The sequence below is a fragment of the Phoca vitulina genome, unplaced genomic scaffold (genome assembly GCF_004348235.1).
Source record: "Phoca vitulina isolate PV1807 unplaced genomic scaffold, GSC_HSeal_1.0 scaffold54, whole genome shotgun sequence".
Lineage (NCBI taxonomy): Eukaryota > Metazoa > Chordata > Mammalia > Carnivora > Phocidae > Phoca > Phoca vitulina.
The window spans coordinates 3332537-3352197 of NW_022589757.1; the positions used below are offsets into that span (position 1 = coordinate 3332537).

The following is a 19661-nucleotide window of genomic DNA, read 5'->3' on the forward strand; positions in this document are numbered from 1 at the left end:
TCCCCCCCCCCCCCCCCCCCCCGGAATTTCTCTTGGTATTCTTTCAAACATATTTTGGGAAAATACATCCAGATTCTAGTATCCCTTTAGACTCTCTGCAGTAGCAGACCCCATTGCTTCTGAGGATAGTCTTGGCCTTACCTGTAGGTGCTGAGGGCCCGTGTAGGGATGGTTTTCTGTTCAGTCACACAAACTTTGTCAGGCTTTCTTAAGAGAATGTTAGTCTTGATTCCTCACTGCTAAATGATTAGGCTTTCTACTTAATTTGCATTGGAAAATGAGCCATAATTCAGTTCCAATAATAGCTAGGGAGTCTAACCTTGAACTTGCTGCTATGCACTATTTATCAAAACCCAGTTTGAGAAAATAGTATAGTTACATAGTCCATCCGTCCATTTTTCTGGTTATCTAAAATTTATGCCTGTGTTTTTGGACCATATAATGCCAGTGCACCCTGGACTACATGTTTTAGTCCCTTTCTGTGGAAATATTTTTAACTCTGTTTTATCTTGGCATTTTCCTTTTTAGGTTGAGAGGGACAGTGAGAAATAGCCCTGCAAAACTCATTAGTGTATATATAAGGATATTTTTGAGGACTTCGTTTATTACACTACAAGGTATCTTACAAAGACCCATGGGATAAATTTCAGATTTTTATTCCAGGAAAAATTGTATTCCTTCTGAAGCAACTTCTTTTTTTCTTTTAAAAAATATTTATGGATACTGTAAATATTGAAACCAATTGCGTTTCCTTATTTGCACTGCTTCCTGAAAGCTTTCCTGCTAAATTTGTGGCCCATCTTTTGCGAATATGTAGACTTTTACTCTGGCTTCTTTCCATCTTAAGGCAGTATAGTTTTGGAGTTAGGACTGCAGGCTCTGGAGTCAGATGGCCTGGTTCAGATGTGGGCTCCATCATTCAGTAGTTGTGTTGAAATCAGGCACGCTGCTTAATCTCTGTGAGCCTCAGTTTACTCATCTATGAAATGAAGTTAATGGTACCCTCCTGGGTTTACTGTGAGGATTACCTGAGAATAATAGATGTAAGCACTTGTTCTTGGCACATCTTAGATATCCCATATTTTTTTCCACTTTCATATTCCTTTTTCACTTCGTGTATTTTAAAAAATCATTGACTTTGTATTATTTATACTATTTTATTTATTGTAACCTAAAAATTCATTGTCATCTAATTCATTGATTGTCTAAAATAATTCTTGGAATAGGGCAGAGTAAGCATACATAAGTGCTGGTTTCTTAGCACATTGTGTTTTCCATAAAATACAGCTATTAAAAACATTCACAATTGCTTTGCCATAAATATTCCTAAATCCACATAGATTTTGGAACTAGACATACACGAAAGTTTACTTTTAGTTCACCTAACTTTCATTTTCTTCCCTTTTCACCTCTGACACAGCACCAAACAGATTTTCTGTATTATTTGTATAGGTGTGACAGGGGTTTTCTTAAGATTTTTTTTGTTACAGCCTCTTAGGTTAAAAGTTTCACTATCATTTGAAATCTGTCACAAGACCAGGGAATCCCGTTCATTATAGAACTGTTGAATAAATAAGTTCCCCAGTTTGAGGAGTTAGAGTTTTATGTGAGGTCAGGCCAGTTGAAGACATTTACAAAGAATTAGTTGTTTGTTATTGCTGTGTGAGTTGCAAGAATGGAAAAAAAAGAAATTCTTTCTTCAATACTTCCTTCCAGGCTGAGTCATCACTAGAGAGTGGGAAGGGCAGCAGCAGCAGAGAATCCAAACCCCAAAGCTGATACCACAAAGTAGCATTTCTCCACGTTGGGGGCTCAGAGGGGAGCCATCATGAGCGATGTTACCGTGGTGAAAGAAGGCTGGGTTCAGAAGAGGGGTAAGTACTCACCAAAGCCGAAAGTCGCATGTGTGGTAAGTGTGCTCGTGGTCAGCGATGTCCTGGAAGTTGACATTTGTTCCGAAGCTGTTACAGAGTCAACGGACAGACCATGTCCAGTGAGAGAGAAATGATATCTAACTTACGTGTTAGGAATTTGCTTGTTATTTAGGAATTCTTTGTAATTCTTGATTTTGATAGTTTATCATCACCGTTACGAGGACTTGGCCTCCTGGTATGTTGTGTGCTTGCATGTTACAGAAAGTTCGTGTTGTATTTTTCCGTGTCCACAGAGTCTACAATTCAGAGAGATGTTTTTCGGATATTTGATATCTAGAAAAGTTTATAACTTGTCTGCATTTAAAGACATGTAAATTTATATTAAGCCAGTTTGGGTGGTAGCAGGGGAGGGGTTAAGGCTTAAAGGGAAAGAGTTCACCCACAATCTCACAGCTTCAGCAGTCCTGTAAGTTAGTTAAGGAGAGTCTGAAGGTAAAAGACCACATGAAGAAAGGGTTTTTGTGTTGTCTCTGTGTGTATGTGTGTGTGTGTATGTTTCATTTCATATTTTTATTTTTCATGATCTAGCTTTAGTATTTCTTGTTCACTTGTTCACTCCTACTACTTCGGATAAATAATTCAAATGCATTATTATTCTTTTTTTAATACTAAAGGAAGAACTCTTCAATGTAAAGCTTAGTTTATCCTCTATGAGATCACCTGCTAATGTGGTTAATATGTTTATTAAGAAATCTGGAGTGTAGACTAGTTGCCAGGCAACTAGTGTTTATCCACGTGGCCAAATTGAGTAGAATGAGGACTGTTTCATTGTCAGGACTTTTAAGGTCCTGTGTACTGTATCTATTTTCTGATTAAAAGTTACCTTTTAAATAGTAATTTCACTGTTCCTTGTGGGTCTGTAGTTAATTCCTGTGCTTGAAAAGCTGTTGTCAGAAGATAAATGGGATTATGTATGACTGAGTTTTAAAAAATCAGTCTTATTGAGTTATAATTTTCAGAACAATAAAATTCACCAATTTTAAGTGTATACTTTGATGAATTTTGCTATGTTCATACAGTAGTGTAACAAGCACTGCAGTTATGACATCAAACATGTCTGTCACCCCAAAAGTGCCCTCATTCTCCAATGCAGTCAGTTCTCTTTCCTCAGTGCTGAAAACCACTGATGTGATACCACTGGAATCTTCCTTTTCTAATATGTCTTATAAGTAGAGTCAGACGGCCCTTTGTGTTTGGTTACTTTCACATAGCGTAATACTTTAAGGATTCATCCATGTTGTTGTGCCTTTCATTAGGTTGTTTCTTTACTGTTGAGGTGTATTCTGTAGTTTGGCCATAATACAATTTATCTGTTTACCAGCTGATGGATATTTGTAGTTTCTAGTTTCTGGCTATTATGAATAAGACTGCTATGAGCAAGGGAGTGCGTATCTTGGTGTGATGTGTTTTCATTTTTTCTGGGGCGATAACCTAGGAATGAGATTGCCGGTCATATGGTAAGTGTGTGTTTCATGATAAAAACTGTTTCAGCCAACTATTGTACTGTTGTTTCATTTATTGTATGGTCTGTTATAAGGTTAGAGGGCTTTTTCAGATTTCATTGCTGTATGAAGGCATTTTTTCTTTATTTTTTAACTTGCCTATTACATTTATTCTACCTTTCTTACTTTCTTTGGGATGGCAAATCACTTAAACCTTTTGGAGTAATACTTTATTAAGCTCTAAAATCTGCTCTCATAAGACCATTGCGAGGATTAAGTAAGATAATGGATGTGGATATGTTTTGAGAGTTTTAAAACCAGTGTAAACTGTTGCTGTCACCGAATTTTGCCAAAGATTTAGGGTGGTTCTTGAGTTTAATTAATTGTGTCTTGTCTGAAATACCATAAAAGAAGGTTGGTATATAATGCATGGGATAAAGAAACAAGAAAAAATGGACAAAAGTTTCTCTGTGTTTTTCCTTCATTGGTTAATAGTACAAAAAGGTATAAAATGATAAATAAAAGTCTTTTCTACCCTCTACTTCTTCAAACTGGTTTCTCGCATATAGCCATTTTAGACCTTTTCTATTTTTAATTTTTTGGTGATTATTATCTCAATTTTATGTATAATATGCTAAACTTTATATTTGAGTAATCTTAAATAATTGAGTATATGTCTATCACCATTGTGAAAAATGAAGAATTTAACTTGTAATATCTATTCTCTTCCTTCCTTCCCTGAAGGAGGAGAGAGGGCTTCATGGTTACACTTCCAACACTTGCACTCTTAATTCTAGAAAGTACTTAGGCATCATCTCTAAACTTGCCACTTTATGAGTTGAGAAAAATTAGTACCCCTCACAGTCTTTCCCCTGAATACCTCATGGTCCCCTCCCAGGTTGTGTCAACATTTATTTAATGTTGTCAAGGTTTGTCACAGTTTCACTTGTTGATTTGGAGAAGCAGTAATCAATATTGTGATAAGTAAATACTCCCTGCTGCTAAGAAAGTAGTATGATGGGCACAGTGGGAGCCATGGAGAACAAATGCTGGTGTTCAAGATCAGGATGCACTTTAGTTTGGCTTCTAGTCTGGGCTGTACCAGTTTTTCCTGGATTTTCCAGTTGCCATGTTGCCCCTCTGTTGGTTAAAGAGTGTCTGCCTTTATCATACCACTTGGTTATGCAGCTTTTTAATCATAGTATTTGTTGACATTCTATTGTGAACCGACTTTTTTCTGGGTATGATGCTCAGCTAATAGTATGTTATTTAATTGCATTTTTGGACATGTTCTCTGCTTTCTTAGATCTTGTGTCTTTCCCCTATTTGTTTTGGATTTATTTTACAGATTTGTTTTGGATTTATTTTACAATGTTCTAGAAGTAATTTTTTTTTTTTTTAAATTTCCTGGAGTACTTTTTTCAGAAAGAATATGTGGGGGTTGCTTGTCAACAGAGTATTAAAAAATGTGCTTTTCACTTTCACACCCAGTACATGCCTTAGCTGGGTATAGAATTCAGTTGTGCAGCAGTTTTCCTTTGGAATTTTGAAGGTTGCATTCCATTACCTTTTGGTAACCAGTTTCACTGATAAGAGGCTTAATGCTAATAGGAGTAATTTCTTTCTAGGTAACCTGTTTTTGTTCTCTGGAAGCTTGTTGTGTCCATGCCTCTTTATCCTTGATGTTACGAAATTTAAGGAGGATGAGATGTAGTTCTTTTTAACTCATCCTGTAAAACATTTGTGACCCTTCGGATACACAGGCATATGTCTTCAGTTCTAGGGAATCTTCTGTATTTCTTTCATTATTTCTTCCCTTCTGTGTTCTCTGTATTCTTTTACGGCTTTGACCCCTAGAGCGTCTATATCAGTGTTCTGGTGTTACTATTTTTCTTTCACTTCCATGTCTGTTTACCTGCCTTGTTCTGGAAGATTTCCTTGACTTTTTCTTTGAGCCCTTTACAGTTATCTGTTTCAGCTATTACTTTATACTTCTGGGAATCCTTTTTAGTTCATAGCCACCGGCTCTTATTTTACAGATATAATACAATCTTTTATCTTAGGACACTAACTAGACTTTATTTTTAAATTTTTTCTCCCCTCTGAGTAACTTTTTCAGTTTGTTTATTTTGGTTCTTTTTTGGTGGTGTTAGTATTCCTCAGGTATCTGGTGGTTTTGTGGGTGTGTTTATACTTGTGAATGAAAGACTGAGGTTGCTGGTCGTGTCTCCTATCTATTTGTACAATTTGTGTATTTTCCCTATGCTGAAGACAAGTTAGATTCACTGACTGAGGATTTGTGATGGCAGTTTTAACTGGACTCTTGAAAGCATTAGTTGAAATATTAGGGGAAACCAAACTGGGCATTTTTTCTCTCCACCATTCTTAATTTATTCCTTTAGAGATTTTCAGTATGATTTTAAAAATAACTTTGTGTTTTAGTCAAGCAAATTTCATTAGGTAGTCTCTTGTTGTTTGGCCATATTTTGGTTCAAAGAATTTCTTCTAAAAGAGCATTATTGTTTGCTGCCTATTTACCCTGGGCAGATAGATTTTCATCGCCTGAGCTTGGGTGTCCTTGTTTGAAAATAAGTATGATAACATCTGCTTTCTTTACCTCACAGTGCCGTGGTAAGCAGTACGAGCTAATATGTATAGAGTATTTTTAAACTATTAATAAAAGTATTAGTAGAAAAGTTATATTAGCCCTTACTTTGAATATCAGTCCTTTTCCTCAAACTTGTATTTATAAATCAGTTCTTGTTAGCTCCTGTCCAGATTGAATCTCATTTTATTTGTACTTTCAATGTAAATAAGTTGTTCTTCAGTAAATATCATCCTGGAAAAGGAAAAAAACAGACTTAAAATAATTAATGATACTGTGTGGGACAAATGCTTTCCTAACTTTGGTGATTGGTGATATATATCCATACTGAAACCTTTCTTTTGGTGTATTTTTCTGGAGCAATTACAAAATGTAAGTATTAATTGAGATAACACATTAACATAGGATTGTTGGTCTTAGAGATGACAGTAAAGAAAACATCACGTAGCACACATGGAATCAAGTGCCACCTGCATTTTCTTCTTTGATGGTCCTGGGACAGAACCTCACAGTTTGGTTGTACATCAGCATAGGACATATCTGCATACATATTAGATGCTCGTTAGATGATCTCTTTCACAGACCAGCCCTGGGTATACTGTCGGTGACTGCAGATCTCTAAAGTTGATGTCAAAAGTTTTGCTCTCTTTTGGTTTTTTATCCCATTACAGCTAGTGGTGATATTTGCTATGAGGAAACTTACCCCGTTAATAAAGTGGGAAGTTTAGCCAGCTTAAAAGGTCTAAATTAGGGGCGCCTGGGTGGCTTAGTCGTTGGGCGTCTGCCTTCGGCTCAGGTCATGATACCGGGGTCCTGGGCTTGAGCCCCACATCGGGCTCCCTGCTCTGTGGGAAGCCTGCTTCTCCCTCTCCCATTCCCCCTGCTTGTGTTCCCTCTCTCGCTGTGTCTCTCTCTGTCAAATAAATAAATAAAATCTTTGGAAAAAAAAAAAGTTCTGAATTATAGAATTAAGTAGACTGAAATACTATTAACCAGGGCTGATTGTAATTTATAAAATTCTGTTTGCGTAACAGTACCGTTTCTTAAAAAGGTAAGTAGTCTCTTATAAATGTGGAGAGCCAGTTTTTTGATAACAAGTTAAAATCTGGGGTGCCTGGGTGGCTCAGTCATTAAGCGTCTGCCTTCGGCTCAGGTCATGATCCCAGGGTCCTGGGATCGAGCCCCGCCCGCATCAGGCTCCCTGCTCGGCGGGAAGCCGGCTTCTCCCTCTCCCTCTGTCCCTGCTTGTGTTCCCTCTCTCACTCTCTCTGTCAAATAAATAAATAAAATCTTAAAAAAAACCCAAAAAACAAGTTAAAATCTGTAATGCATTGTTAGTCAACTCCAAATCTTACTGTTTTGAAATTGGTAACAAATCTAAGAGGTAAGGTTTTATCAGTAAAAACATTTGAATTGATGAAAATGCTGCAGATTCCTTATACTTTTTGTTGCCTCAATATCTAACAAATTGAACCTTCATGTTGTGTTCTGTGTATGTAACCAGTTTGTGTTTTCAAAGAACTTGTTCCCTTAGTTTGCCTTGTACTTAATAGTTTCCAGTTCAAGGATATCCATAAACTGTGACCTTGGAATGATATTTGTTTTATATTCTTTGAAATGACTTGTTTAGAGGAACCGGAATGTTAGTGTTTGGTAATTCCAAGCTAAAACTTCCTGAGTCTATGAGTTTTCTCTCAAAATATCTTAATGCCCCTATGCAGAATATTTTAGTAATGTGAAGATTGTAAGCTGGGCTATATTTTAATGTGTGATTGTTGTGACCTAGTCAGTTTTAAGCTGTTATGGAAAGCAAAATACACAATTTGTTGGGTGCTCATCCAAGTCCAAGGACCTTCTCCTTTACTCTGTACATACTTGTGTACCTTTTGTTCATGTTTTATTCACAAAGTGAGTTTTGAAATAAATTATCAAGTGACTATGGAAATAGAAAATGACAGTATGATTATCTGTTTACTACTCAGCAGCAAGCATATTCCATAGAAAGTGAAGAGCTGTGATAGTGACTGAATAAATCACATGATAGATTAGAGAAGCTCATTTCGACTATTGATGTTACAAATGGAGCATAAACCTGAAAAAATTAAATTTATTTTCTAATGGTATTGGAACTCTGAGATTTAATGTATTTACAATAATGTGAAATTTGGGGTGCCTGGGTGATTCAGTCGGTTAAGCATCTGACTCTTGATTTTGGCTGAGGTCATGATCTCAGGGTTGTGAGATCAAGTCCCAGGTGGCCTCCATGCTGGGTGTGGAGACTGCTTAAGATTCTCTCTCTCCCTTTCCCTCTGCCCCCAACCCTTAAAAAATGTGAAATTTATTTTTCTCATAATTTGAATACATTTATTTTGGAAATTTTAACCAAGTAAACCAAATGGAGAGAACCATCAAATGATAAGCTTTCATATGCATTCTAGAGTTATAGAATTGAGAGCTGCTAGGGGCGCCTTGTGGCGCATTTGGTTAAGTCTCAGACTCTTGGTTTCCCTTCAGGTCATGATCTCAGGATCATGAGACTGAGCTCCCGGTTGGGCTCTGTGCGCGGCGGGGAGTCTGCTTGAGATTCTCTCTTACCTTTTTGCTCTGCCCTTCCCCTGCTTGCATGTTCTCGCGTACTCTCTCTCTCTCTCAAAATAAATACATAAAAAAAAAAGAACTGGAGCTGCTGTTATGCACGCTCACACTCACACACACTCCCCTTCGCAATAAGCAGTGAGTTTTGTGTATTGACCTTGTATCCTGCAGCCTTGTTAAATTCACTTATTCATGTTAGTTACTTTTATTAACATGAATTTTTTACTAATTTTCTGCATAGATGGTCAAGTCATCTGCAAAGAGCCACAGTTCTGCTTCTTCCTTTGCAATTCTAATGCCTTTAATTAACTTTTCTGGTCTTGTTTCGCTGGTTAGGAATTCGGGTGCAATTTTGAGTAAAAGTGGTGAGGGTAGACTTTCCGCCTTATTTCTCATGTTATTGGGAAAGCATTTATTTTACCATTATCATCATAATATTATGTAATAATCACTATTGTGTTAGTTGTGGGTTTTCTATTGCTGCCTTTAGTCAGGTTGAGAAAGTTCCCTTCTATTCTAGTTTGCTGAGTGTTTTTATCATGAGTGGGTGTTCACTTTTTTCAAAAAGTTTCCCATACCTACTGAAATTTCAGGCTATTTGATTTTTCCCATTATTCTGTTAATATGGTATATTAGTTTCATGGCTAGAATAAATCCCATTTGGTCATGATGTATTATATTTAATTTACCAGTTTTGATATACTAATATTTTGTTAAGGATCTTTTTTTTTGCATTTCCATTGGTCTGTCATTTTCATTTCAGGTTTTCGTATAATGGCTATGCAGGACTCCTAAAATATATATGTTGGGAAATATTCCCTTCTCCTTAATTTTTGAAGGAATTTACATAAGATGGGGTTTATCTCTAATTTAACATGTTTGCTAAAATGCATCAGTGAAACCATTTGGGTTGGAGCATTTTTGGTGAGATTTCTGATAATAAATCCAATTTCATTAATAGCTAGGTATAGGACTATTCAGATTTTTTGTTTCATCTTGTGTCAGTTTGGGCAAATTGTGTTTTTTTTTTTTTTTTTTTAGGAATTTGTCCATTTCATCTAAGCTATTGATATATTTGGCATAAAGTTGTTCTTAATATTTCCTTATTCTTTAAGTGTTCACAGGATCTGTAATGATAATCCCTTTATTGAATTCTCTCTCTCTCTTTTTTTTTTTCTCTTTGATCAGTTTTACTAGGAGTTTATACATTTCACTAATCTTTTCAAGGAGCCAAATTTTTGCTTTGTTTTCTTTGTCCTTTTTTTTTTAATTTCACTGCATTTGCTCGTTACTGTTTTATTTTGCTTGTCTTTTTTTCTGGCTTAAGGTAAAATATTATATCATTGATTTTAAACTTTTTTTTTTTTAAATATAAACGCTAAATCTGTGGATTTATCTTACTTCACTGCCTAAGTATGCCCCACAAGTTTTGATGAAATGTGTTTTCATTATTATTTAGTGTAAAATGTTTCCTAACTTGCTTTGTGATTTCCTCTTTGAACCATGGGTTATTTAGAAGAATGTTGCTTACTTTGAAAAGATATAGGAGTTTTTAGATATCTTAGTGTTTTGATTTCAGCTTTCTATTTGATTGTAATTACAGAAGATACTATGTAAAATTTCAGTCATCTGGAATTTTTTGTTATTTAAAAAAATTTTTTTTTATGGTCCACCATATGGTCTCTATTGATTTTTCTGCTGTTGTGGGTGTAGTTTTTTATAAATGTCTGGTCAGCATGGGTTATAGTGAGTCATATCTTCTCTAACTTTACTGATTTTTTTTTTCTTTAGTTCTATCAATTACTGAGAGAGAGGTAAAATCTCCAACTATGATTGTGAATTTACCTGTTTCTTTTTTCTGTCTATTTTGCCTTATATATTTTGAAGTTCTGTTACTAGATGCATTCACATTTATAATGATTATATCTTCTTAATGTATTATATCTTTTATGCTTATGAAATGTCCATCTTTTTTTTTTGGTGTAATACTCTTCGTTTTGAAATTCAGTGTGTCTGTTATTAATATTATAATCACTCCAGACTTTTTCTGATTAATGTTTACATCTTATATCTTCTTAAAATGTTATTTTACATTTATTTACTTATTATTATTATTTGTTATTTTACATTTAGCTTATCTGTGTTTTATATTTAAAATGCCTCTCTTGTACACAGCATATTTTTGGGTCTGGTTCTGTTTTTTTTTCCTTAATCTCATTTGACAGTCTTTACCCCTTAATTTAGACCATTTATATTTAGAACATTCATATTTATTAAGGTAATTATTAATATGGTTGAGTTTCCTTCTTCCCATATTCCTGCAAATTTTGGGTTTAGAATTTTTTTACTTTCTCATTTTATCTCTGCTATTGGCTTGTTAGTTATACCTCTTATTAAAATATAAAACAAATCTATGATGTTGATTTGATTGAATTTAGGTCTACCGTTTTGTTATTTATTTTCTATTTGTCCTATTTAAAAAAATTTCTGCTTGTGTATTTGTATATATAGGCTATATAATATGTGTGTGTATGTATATATATATGTGTGTGTGTATATATATATATATATTTTTTTTTTTTTTTCTTTTTTGGCCTTCCCTTGGGTTAATTGAAATTTTTTTAGTATTTCATCTAATGCCTCTGTGCAAAAAATGTAGATATTACAGTTGTTTGTGCCTTTCCAATGGGACACATTATATAAATATGTAAACATATACATATATCTGTGGTATTAAAATTTCATATGGGAGGCTAGAGTGGTTAGAAAAAAAAAAAGTCTAGTCTTGTTAGATGGGCCATAATAGAAAAAACTGAACTGCTCTGTAATCTTGCATTCTTTATTTAATGGTTGTTGGAGGGCAGTGGTTTTCACCCAGGATTATTTTTCTCCCCAGGGAACACTTGACAATGTCTGGAGACATTTTTGGTTGTCATGACTTGGAGTGGGTGTGCTATTGGCTTCTAGTGGGTGGAGAACAGGGACGCTGCTAAATATTCTACCATGTACAGGACGGTTCTTCCCAAACAAAAAATTTTCTACTCCAAAATGTCACTTGTGCTGAGGTTGAGGTTGAGATTATAATATGCATCTCTAATTTATCACATTCTTTACGGGGTTAATATTTTACTACTTCATGTAAAATATAACATCCTTGAAATACTATAGTTATATTTACTCCTCCTGAGTGCCTTGTTCTAATATATATTAGATATGAATATGTTATAAACTATGATACAATATTTTAATTTTTGTTTTTTTATGCCTTTTTTGTGTCTTTTAAAGAAGAGCAGGACAAATGCAGTCTATTATGTATACTTACCTGCAGTGTTTCTTTTTATTTCTTCCTATCGACTTGAGTTTCTATCTGATAATGTTTTCCTTCAGTCTGAAGAGCTTTCTTTAAGAGCAGATCTGTTGGTGAATAGTGCACTCATATTTTTGTCTGTCTTAAAATGTTTTCACCTTCATTTTTGAAGGATTTTTTTAATTGTATATAGAATTCTGATTTAACTTGTTTCCTTCATCACTTTAAAGATGTCATTTCATTTTCTTCTGCTTTCCCTTGTTTTTGATGAGAAGTCAGCTGTTTGTGTTGTTACCTATATATAACATGTCATTTTCCTTGACTGCTTTCAAGATTTTTCTAGCTTTGATTTCAGTGGTTTGAATATGATGTGCCTACATGTTGTTTTCTTTTATGTATCACATTTTGGATTTACTGGATTTTTTTGTTTGTTTTTTGATATATAAATTTACGTTTTTCACCAAACTTGGGAAGTTGTGTTGGCCATTATTTCTAAAGAACCTTTTCTACCCTGTTCTCTCCTCTGCTTCTGGGACTCTGGTTATACCTTTGAAGACTACTTGACAATGTCTCACAGATCAATTAGGCTGTGTTAATTTTTTTCAATATTCTTTCTCTCAGCTCTAGAGGTAGAACAATCTGTTAAGCTATTAAGTTCACTGACTCCTCTGCTATCTTTCTTCATTTACTATGACTGTATTTTCTGTTAACTCGTTGGATATTTTTATAGTAGTTGCTTTAATGTCCTTGTCTGCTGACTCCAGCATTAGGATTTTCTGAGTTCGTTTCTGTTGACTGCTTTCTTTCTTTGCCTACTTTCTCATTTCTTCATATGTCTAGTAATTTTCAGCTGCATTCAGTTCATTGTGATGATATACTTACAGATTTGTGATCTGTTGTTTTCTCCAGAGACTTTTTGTGATAACTGGTACTGTCCTTCTATTCAGACTCAACACTTTATTTTACCTATTGTGAAGAGCAAGCTGAAATCTCAGCTCTTCTCTCCACTTTTTGATTTTTGCTTTCAGGCTCACTGGAGTCTTTTCTATGCATGCACAGCTCAAGGTTTAGCCAGAATTTGGGTTGAGTTTACAGGTAGGTTTTTGGGCTGCCCCATGTGTCTCCCTTATTTGTGGGATATCTCTCTTACTTTCCAGCCATTTTGGCATCTCTGACTCCAGCATCTGACTCCTTAAGCCAGCAAGACTATAGTTTTCTGTCTGAATTGTATCCACCTTAATTGCAAGGAATGGGGGAGCCCCTCAAGCAGAAAGCCATATAAATGCAGATCTCACCCATTGCAGTTCCTTATTTCAGGTGCCAACTTCCCTCCAGTTTTTGCTTGCTTTTGATGCTTTCCACTGCCTTCAACTAGTTGTTATTTATATTTTGTACAGAGTTTATAATTTTATGTGTGGGAAGATTGATTAGTCTAGTAGAAGTCACCCGACTTATACTCTGATATGTATATGCTTTAATGTATGGATATAAAAACTTGTTTAAGTTTTATAATTCACTTAATTTTGTCATGGAATTGCTCATAACAAGTTATGTGAAGTCGAAATTTCATCTCCATTTATATTTGAGGAAACTGATGGTTTCAACCAGTTGCGTTCCTATCACTTGGAAACATAGCTGGACCTTTTTTTTTGAGTAAATTTATAGAATTATAAGCTAGAAGAGACTTTAGAAGTAATCTCATTTTATACCCATTTATCTTCCAGATTAGAAAACAGGTAAGTTTTTGAGTTAGGGGCTTAGCCTGGACCAGTAGCTGAGATTTCTTTATTGCCAATTTTATAACACTTTATATTTTGTTTCTTTTGTTTCTTTCTGACACTCAGGCAGGTATTGGAGTTCTTTTTTTTTTTAATTCTTTTTTAAAAAGTCTCTTATTAGTACCTGGTGAGGGAGGGGCGTAGAACTGTTGGACAGGAGGAGAGTTTAAAACCCTGTGAGAATAGAAAAAGGGGAGTATTTTCCATCTGGTGGAATCCTTACGCTACCTGAGTGGTATCACTTACCACTCTGTGTCCAGCGGGGGATGCAGGGAAGCCGTTCCTCTGGAGCTTATTGCGTTACCTCCCTTGGAGAAACTATTTTTATTTCCTTTGACGTAGAGAAACGTTTCTTTAATTATATGTTTACATTCTGTAATCAATCACTTATCTTACTGATGTGATTAACTGTGTACCTATCACCATGTTTTCTTTTATGTATGTTGTTGTTATGCCTGTTTTTTTACTTGCCATATTTTTTTTCCTGTGTCTTTGTCAATGAAAATCTTCTGTGTCCTTCAGATATAAATTCTAATATAATCTCTGTTTTTTCCCAGATCACACAGTCTTACAAAGTTGGAATGATTAGTCTGTAGTATTATATCACTTTGCTTTCTTGTGGCATTATGTGGGCTCTTACGTAGTTCCGTTATTTCTCTTTGTCCGTTGTCAGCTTCCCGAGGGCAGGAACTGTGTCTAATAACAACTGTATTTTGCATCTAGGGTCTACTGGTAATTTGAACATAGTACGCTCTTAGTCTTTGAGTGAATGAGGAAGAAAACAGTTTTAGAAGGTCAAATAGCAGTATGTCACGGATTTCAGGGCAAGGAACTAGAATTGGGACAGCAGAGGCAAGGCAGGGAACACAAAATAGATCACAATTATGAAAGCAGCCTATATCTAGGATAGGGTTTTGGTAAGGGCAATGCTGGGATTCTAGATCATGTTTATCTGTCAAGCTTTTGTGTGAGGGAAAATGGAATTAATGGTAGGAATTGGTAGAAATGACCAAATGGTTCTTCCTGGCCAAGGTGGCTGGCTGCACAGGATTCTGCTTGTCCCAGGAAGGATTAATATATAAGGTATCCAAAGCAGGTAGGTGCACTCTGGACACTAGAGTGAGAATAGAGTAGTGGTCATAGTTCTGGAATATTTATCCACATTTTACTCTTAGAACTGCAAAGTACTTCTGAGTTCAAGACAGCCTAGAAGAATCTTTTCTACCGTGTTTCTGATGGATCATTTATCTCTGATATTGTGGATAATTAAAATCTCACTATGTAAGGCATAACTGTTTCATTATTTAATAGCTCCGAGTACTAGTGGGCTTTCTTTTGCCCTCCTGAGCAATGTAAAACAAGTTCTGTTTTCCATAGGATAGGCCTTCAGATATTTCAGGATTGCTGTGATATCTTCCCTAAAATCTTCTTTTTTTTAAGCAAAATGTTCTCTTTTCTTTCATTTGTTCATTGTATGACATGGTTTCTAGCCCTCACACATAATTTTGGTGTCCTACTGTGGAAATACCTGTTTGTCAATGTTTCTCTTAAAAATGCAGTGCCCAGAAGTGAACATAATCCTGTAGGTGTGGTCAGTGCAGAGAAGACCACAGCAGGACTGTTCGCTCCCACAGTATGTATCATAGGAGGGCCATCACTGCAATCCAAGGCTGCAGTCCTTTTCTCAGTTTTAATTTTCAAAGGAACTTTTATTATGTGTTGTTTATGCAGATCATTTACATATGCCAGTTTGTTGTCCGCATGTTACCAGTTTACATTCCTATTACTGGTATGTAAAAGTTTCTGCTTTCTCGTGCCATAATTATCACTGGGTTTTATTCTTTTTAGTTCTTGCCATCATATTGCTGCTTTATTTTACATTTATTTGTTACTGAGGTTTAACTTTGTTGTTAGTGCTTTTAGCCATTTTTTCTTCAAATGAATTGCTTGTTTCTGTCCTTAGTCAATTTTTATATATGCGGTCTTTAGTCAGTTTTTACACATTTTATATGTTATTTATTTGTAAGAGCTTTTTGTATATTCAGGATACCATTATTTTATTAATCATTTTTTTGTTACAAATATTTTCCTGGCTTGAATATCTTTTAACTTTATGTTTTTGTCGTGTAAAAGTTTTGTAATTGTTCTGTAATTTAATATATCAGACTTTTCCCTTCCAAGGAGGCCATCAAGGTCACACTTAGAAACTTTTGCCCTGTTTTCTTTGAGCATCATTGTGATTAAAACCATTTGTATTATCTACATAATACATTAATTCCTTTTGTAAAAGATCCAAGCAGTATATAAATAAGCAGTGTGTGATATGATTCCTCCACTCCCAATTTCCTTCTCAGAAATAACCACTGTCAAGTGGGATGTGCTACCTTAAAGCCAACATTTTTCTTAAAATAGGTAAGAACCAGAAGGATACATACCAAACAATAGGTGATACTTGTCTCTTGTCAAGAGATTGGAATCCAAGAGATTAGGTGGGGGACAGGAAGAGGGATAATTAGAGAAACAAGACTTTTACACTTTATTCTGTATACACATTTGGATCTTGTGTTTTATCTCATTTTGCGTAAATGACGTCATAAGCACTTAACAGTGTATCTTAGAGATTTGTCTATGCCATTGCAACATGGTTACTCAACATTTTGAAAAAAGTGTCTAACTTGATATAAATTGCTTTTAGATAATCTATTCTTCTCATCCATCTACTTTTTTCACTTTTAAGTACTCATGTACTGTCAGTTTAGTCCACTGGTTAAGAGGATGGACTTTAACTTCAGATCTTGGCTTTGCCATTTATTAGTGACTGTGGGCAAAATACTTAATATGCCTTAAATTTCTCATCCGGAAAATGGTGATGATAACAAGTGGTTGTAAGACTCTTGATTAGCCCTTAGCACAGTGCATGGGACATACCAAAAGGTTAGCAAATAATAGCTATTATTTAGTAATCTGTTATAGGGTATTGCTAAATTTCCCATCAGCTTTACTAATATTTAATGTTTAGGCTCTTCCATTATTTTCCTCTGTAAAAACAATAAGGATACTTGCCCTTTTCAGTTTTTTTTTTTTTTTTAATCCCTTCTGATGCTTTGCATTTCTCAGAGATTATTGATGCTAACTGGAGCTCAGCTCAGGAGGCTCAGCACCTCTGGCCATCAATGTTGGCATTATGATGGTTCTCTTTTGAGAAGGTAAGTGTAAAAGAGGAGTTAATCAATATTCCTTTCCTGTTGTCCAGACCTGAATGCTGTGCTCGCTTCCTCTGGCTTCATCTTTTGTAATTTTGAAATTCATGTTGGTCTGTAACTATTTTTTCCAATTCATTGAGAACTTAAAATTCTTTCAGTTGTTCTCTGTATCTGTTCTTCATTACACTTCTATCTTTCCCAACATTTTTTCCTATGTTAAATGAACTAGTGCTTCAAGCAACAAGTATATGTACTTTTTTCTTCCTCACTCTGGGTTGGGTAAGGTCAAGTGATAGTCACATTTTAATCCTGTGGTTAAATTTTACTAAAACTGTTTGCCCTACAAGAACACTAATTTCCTTATCTTGCGTAGTTGGAAGCAAATACATTCTATCCAAAATTCATTGGCCAAGAAGTAGAGCTTCAGTGTACTTTTTTTTTTTTTGACTTTATAATATTAAGCAGTAGAAAAACTAAAAATGAAAATAAAAGTAGTAAGAATTGGGAAGAGGGGGGTGCCTGGGTGGCTCAGTCGTTAAGCGTCTGCCTTCGGCTCAGGTCGTGGTCCCAGGGTCCTGGGATCGAGCCCCGCATTGGGTTCCCTGCTCAGCTGGGAGTCTGCTTTTCCCTCTCCCACTGCCCCGCTTGTGTTCCGTCTCTTGCTCTTGCTGTCTCTCTTTCAAATAAATAAATAAAATATTTAAAAAAAAAAAGAATTGGGAAGAAGGGTGAAGGGGAACCCAGGTTTTCACTCAGAGTGGGAAGTCGGTTGATGTGGTTACAGGTGATAAATCAAGAGACAGAGGCGTAATACCAAAAACATTAAAAGTGGCTGTTTTTGAGAAGTGGAAAAGAGAGGGAGGCTACGTGTGTTGTGTGTGTGAGAGCGTGCGCGTGTGCAGGGCAGGGAATGGTGGAAGAGATGCTTTTGTTTTTAAGATTTCTGTTCTTTCATATGCTCTTGAATTATTGTTACTGGTGCATGTATCAGTTAATAAGTCCTATCCAGCATGATGCCAGTTTATGAAAATAAAAAAGTACAGTTTTGTATATAGATGTATGTTTAAAAATTGTTTGGAAGGAAATATACCAAATATGAAAAGTGATTATTTCTGGGTAGTGAGTTTTTTTCCGTCATTATATTTTTCTGTATTTTGTGTAATTTCTAAAGTGAATATATTGCTTTTATAGTTAGAAGAACTGTTATTAAAGGAAAAATATCTAGGACCTCCTGGATTTAATTTGTCATGCTTATTTGGCATCAGTAGGACTGTTTTTTATTTATACAAGTACTATAACTTTTTTTTAATTAAAGGAATTGTACACCATATTCTCTAAATGTTTGTAAATGTATTAGTAAGGCAGGCATTCTGCTAAAAATAACAGAAAACCCAGCCAACAGTAACAAAACAAAGACTGGTTTATTTTTTTCACTTAAGAAGGGTAAAGGTGAGCAACTGCTAGCTGTTTAGCAAATAAAGATAAAATCATAAGAGATTCAAGCTCTCTCTGCTGCTTCACCTTTAGCTTGTTGGCTTTTCGTGCGACGCTTGTTGCTTTACGGTTTCAAGATGGCTGTACTAATGAGCGTTACATTTCTGTTCAAGGCAGACGGATGGGAGATGGCCAGTGTCGGCAACACTGTCCTTTTTATTGGGAAACTAGCAGCTTTCTCAGAGCTCACTATCAGACTTCCTTTCATGTTGTGTTCCTCGGAACTGGGTTATGTGTCCCCGTAGCTGTGAGAAAGCGAGTCTCTGTCTCTGTAGCGGGAGGTGGCGGGACAGAGGGGACTGGGAGTTGACACTGTGGTAGCCAAGCAGCAGTGTCCTCCAAAAAAGTTCTGATATATACATCACATTTCCAGGAGAGACAACAGCCTTTCCAGAGGTTAGATTTAAAATTTGGCACACGGGTATTCCCTAAGATTCGCCCCTGTGGAGATTATTTCAAGACGTCACCATTTTGTCTGGTTGTAGGAGTACTAGGGGGTGTGTCTGTAAAATGCTCCCTAACTTGACTTTATTTTTCTTATAGAATCCAAATTTCAGTTTCTATCCAGTATTTGAAGGATTGTGAGTTTTTAAGTTATCAGATGAATTATGTAAAGATTTTCATTTTTAAGCCAGAGTATGCAATGAAAATGTTAGTCACAGGTTTTATCACAGGATGATTCCAGCCTTGCCAACCCAAATAATACTGGGTCAGCCAAAAATACCCGGATTACATTGTTCAAAGCATTCAGTCGTATATTTACTTGGATTTTTTCATGCACGTATTTTAATGGGTATTACCCCTTATTTTCCTATTCCTTTGTCATAGACTTCTTAAAAAAAAAAACTTTTAAAAATACGGATATGTACAGTTGCCATTGTGATATTTATGGGTTTCTGGATTAAAATGGCACTGAGTAAAATATGTTACTATCAAATTAAGACTTGTTTATAAAAGTTTAGTACTTAATAGTTGTGTTTATCAATGAACTGACAAATTTTATGTTTGTCTTAACAGTAAACCAGAGATATTTATTTAGTCCTAGCCCATTTTTCCTTAGTCCAAAAAGGTATTATTACCTTTTGCTTTTGAGGAGTGAAAAATTGTCCTTGTAAAGGAAATGATTAAAAAAAAAAGAAAAGGAAAGAGAAGGAAATGATTGTATTCATTTCAATGATCAGATAAACTAATTTCTTTATTTAATTATAGAGAAATACATGCTGGAGACTGGGGAGGATGTGAAAATGAAGAAACAGATCACCTGCTCTCATGGAGTCTAGAGTCTTAAGTGGGGGAAGAGACT

General features: G+C 35.4%; 1 protein-coding gene across 3 annotated transcripts in view; it reads left to right on the top strand.

Annotated features, from left to right (window-relative positions):
* The first annotated feature begins 79 nt into the window (after nt 1-79).
* Nucleotides 80-19661, top strand: part of AKT3 (AKT serine/threonine kinase 3) — a 303411-nt gene continuing 283829 nt past the window's right edge. The window contains exons 1-2 of one of the 3 annotated variants that reach the window (XM_032389383.1): nt 80-617; nt 1717-1874. In XM_032389383.1, coding sequence (XP_032245274.1) covers nt 1829-1874 — 46 coding nt within the window. In that variant the 5' untranslated portion in view covers nt 80-617; nt 1717-1828. Of the gene's footprint in view, nt 618-1716; nt 1875-19661 lie in introns of those variants that run through there. The other 2 variants (XM_032389380.1, XM_032389385.1) reach the window with 2 other exon arrangements.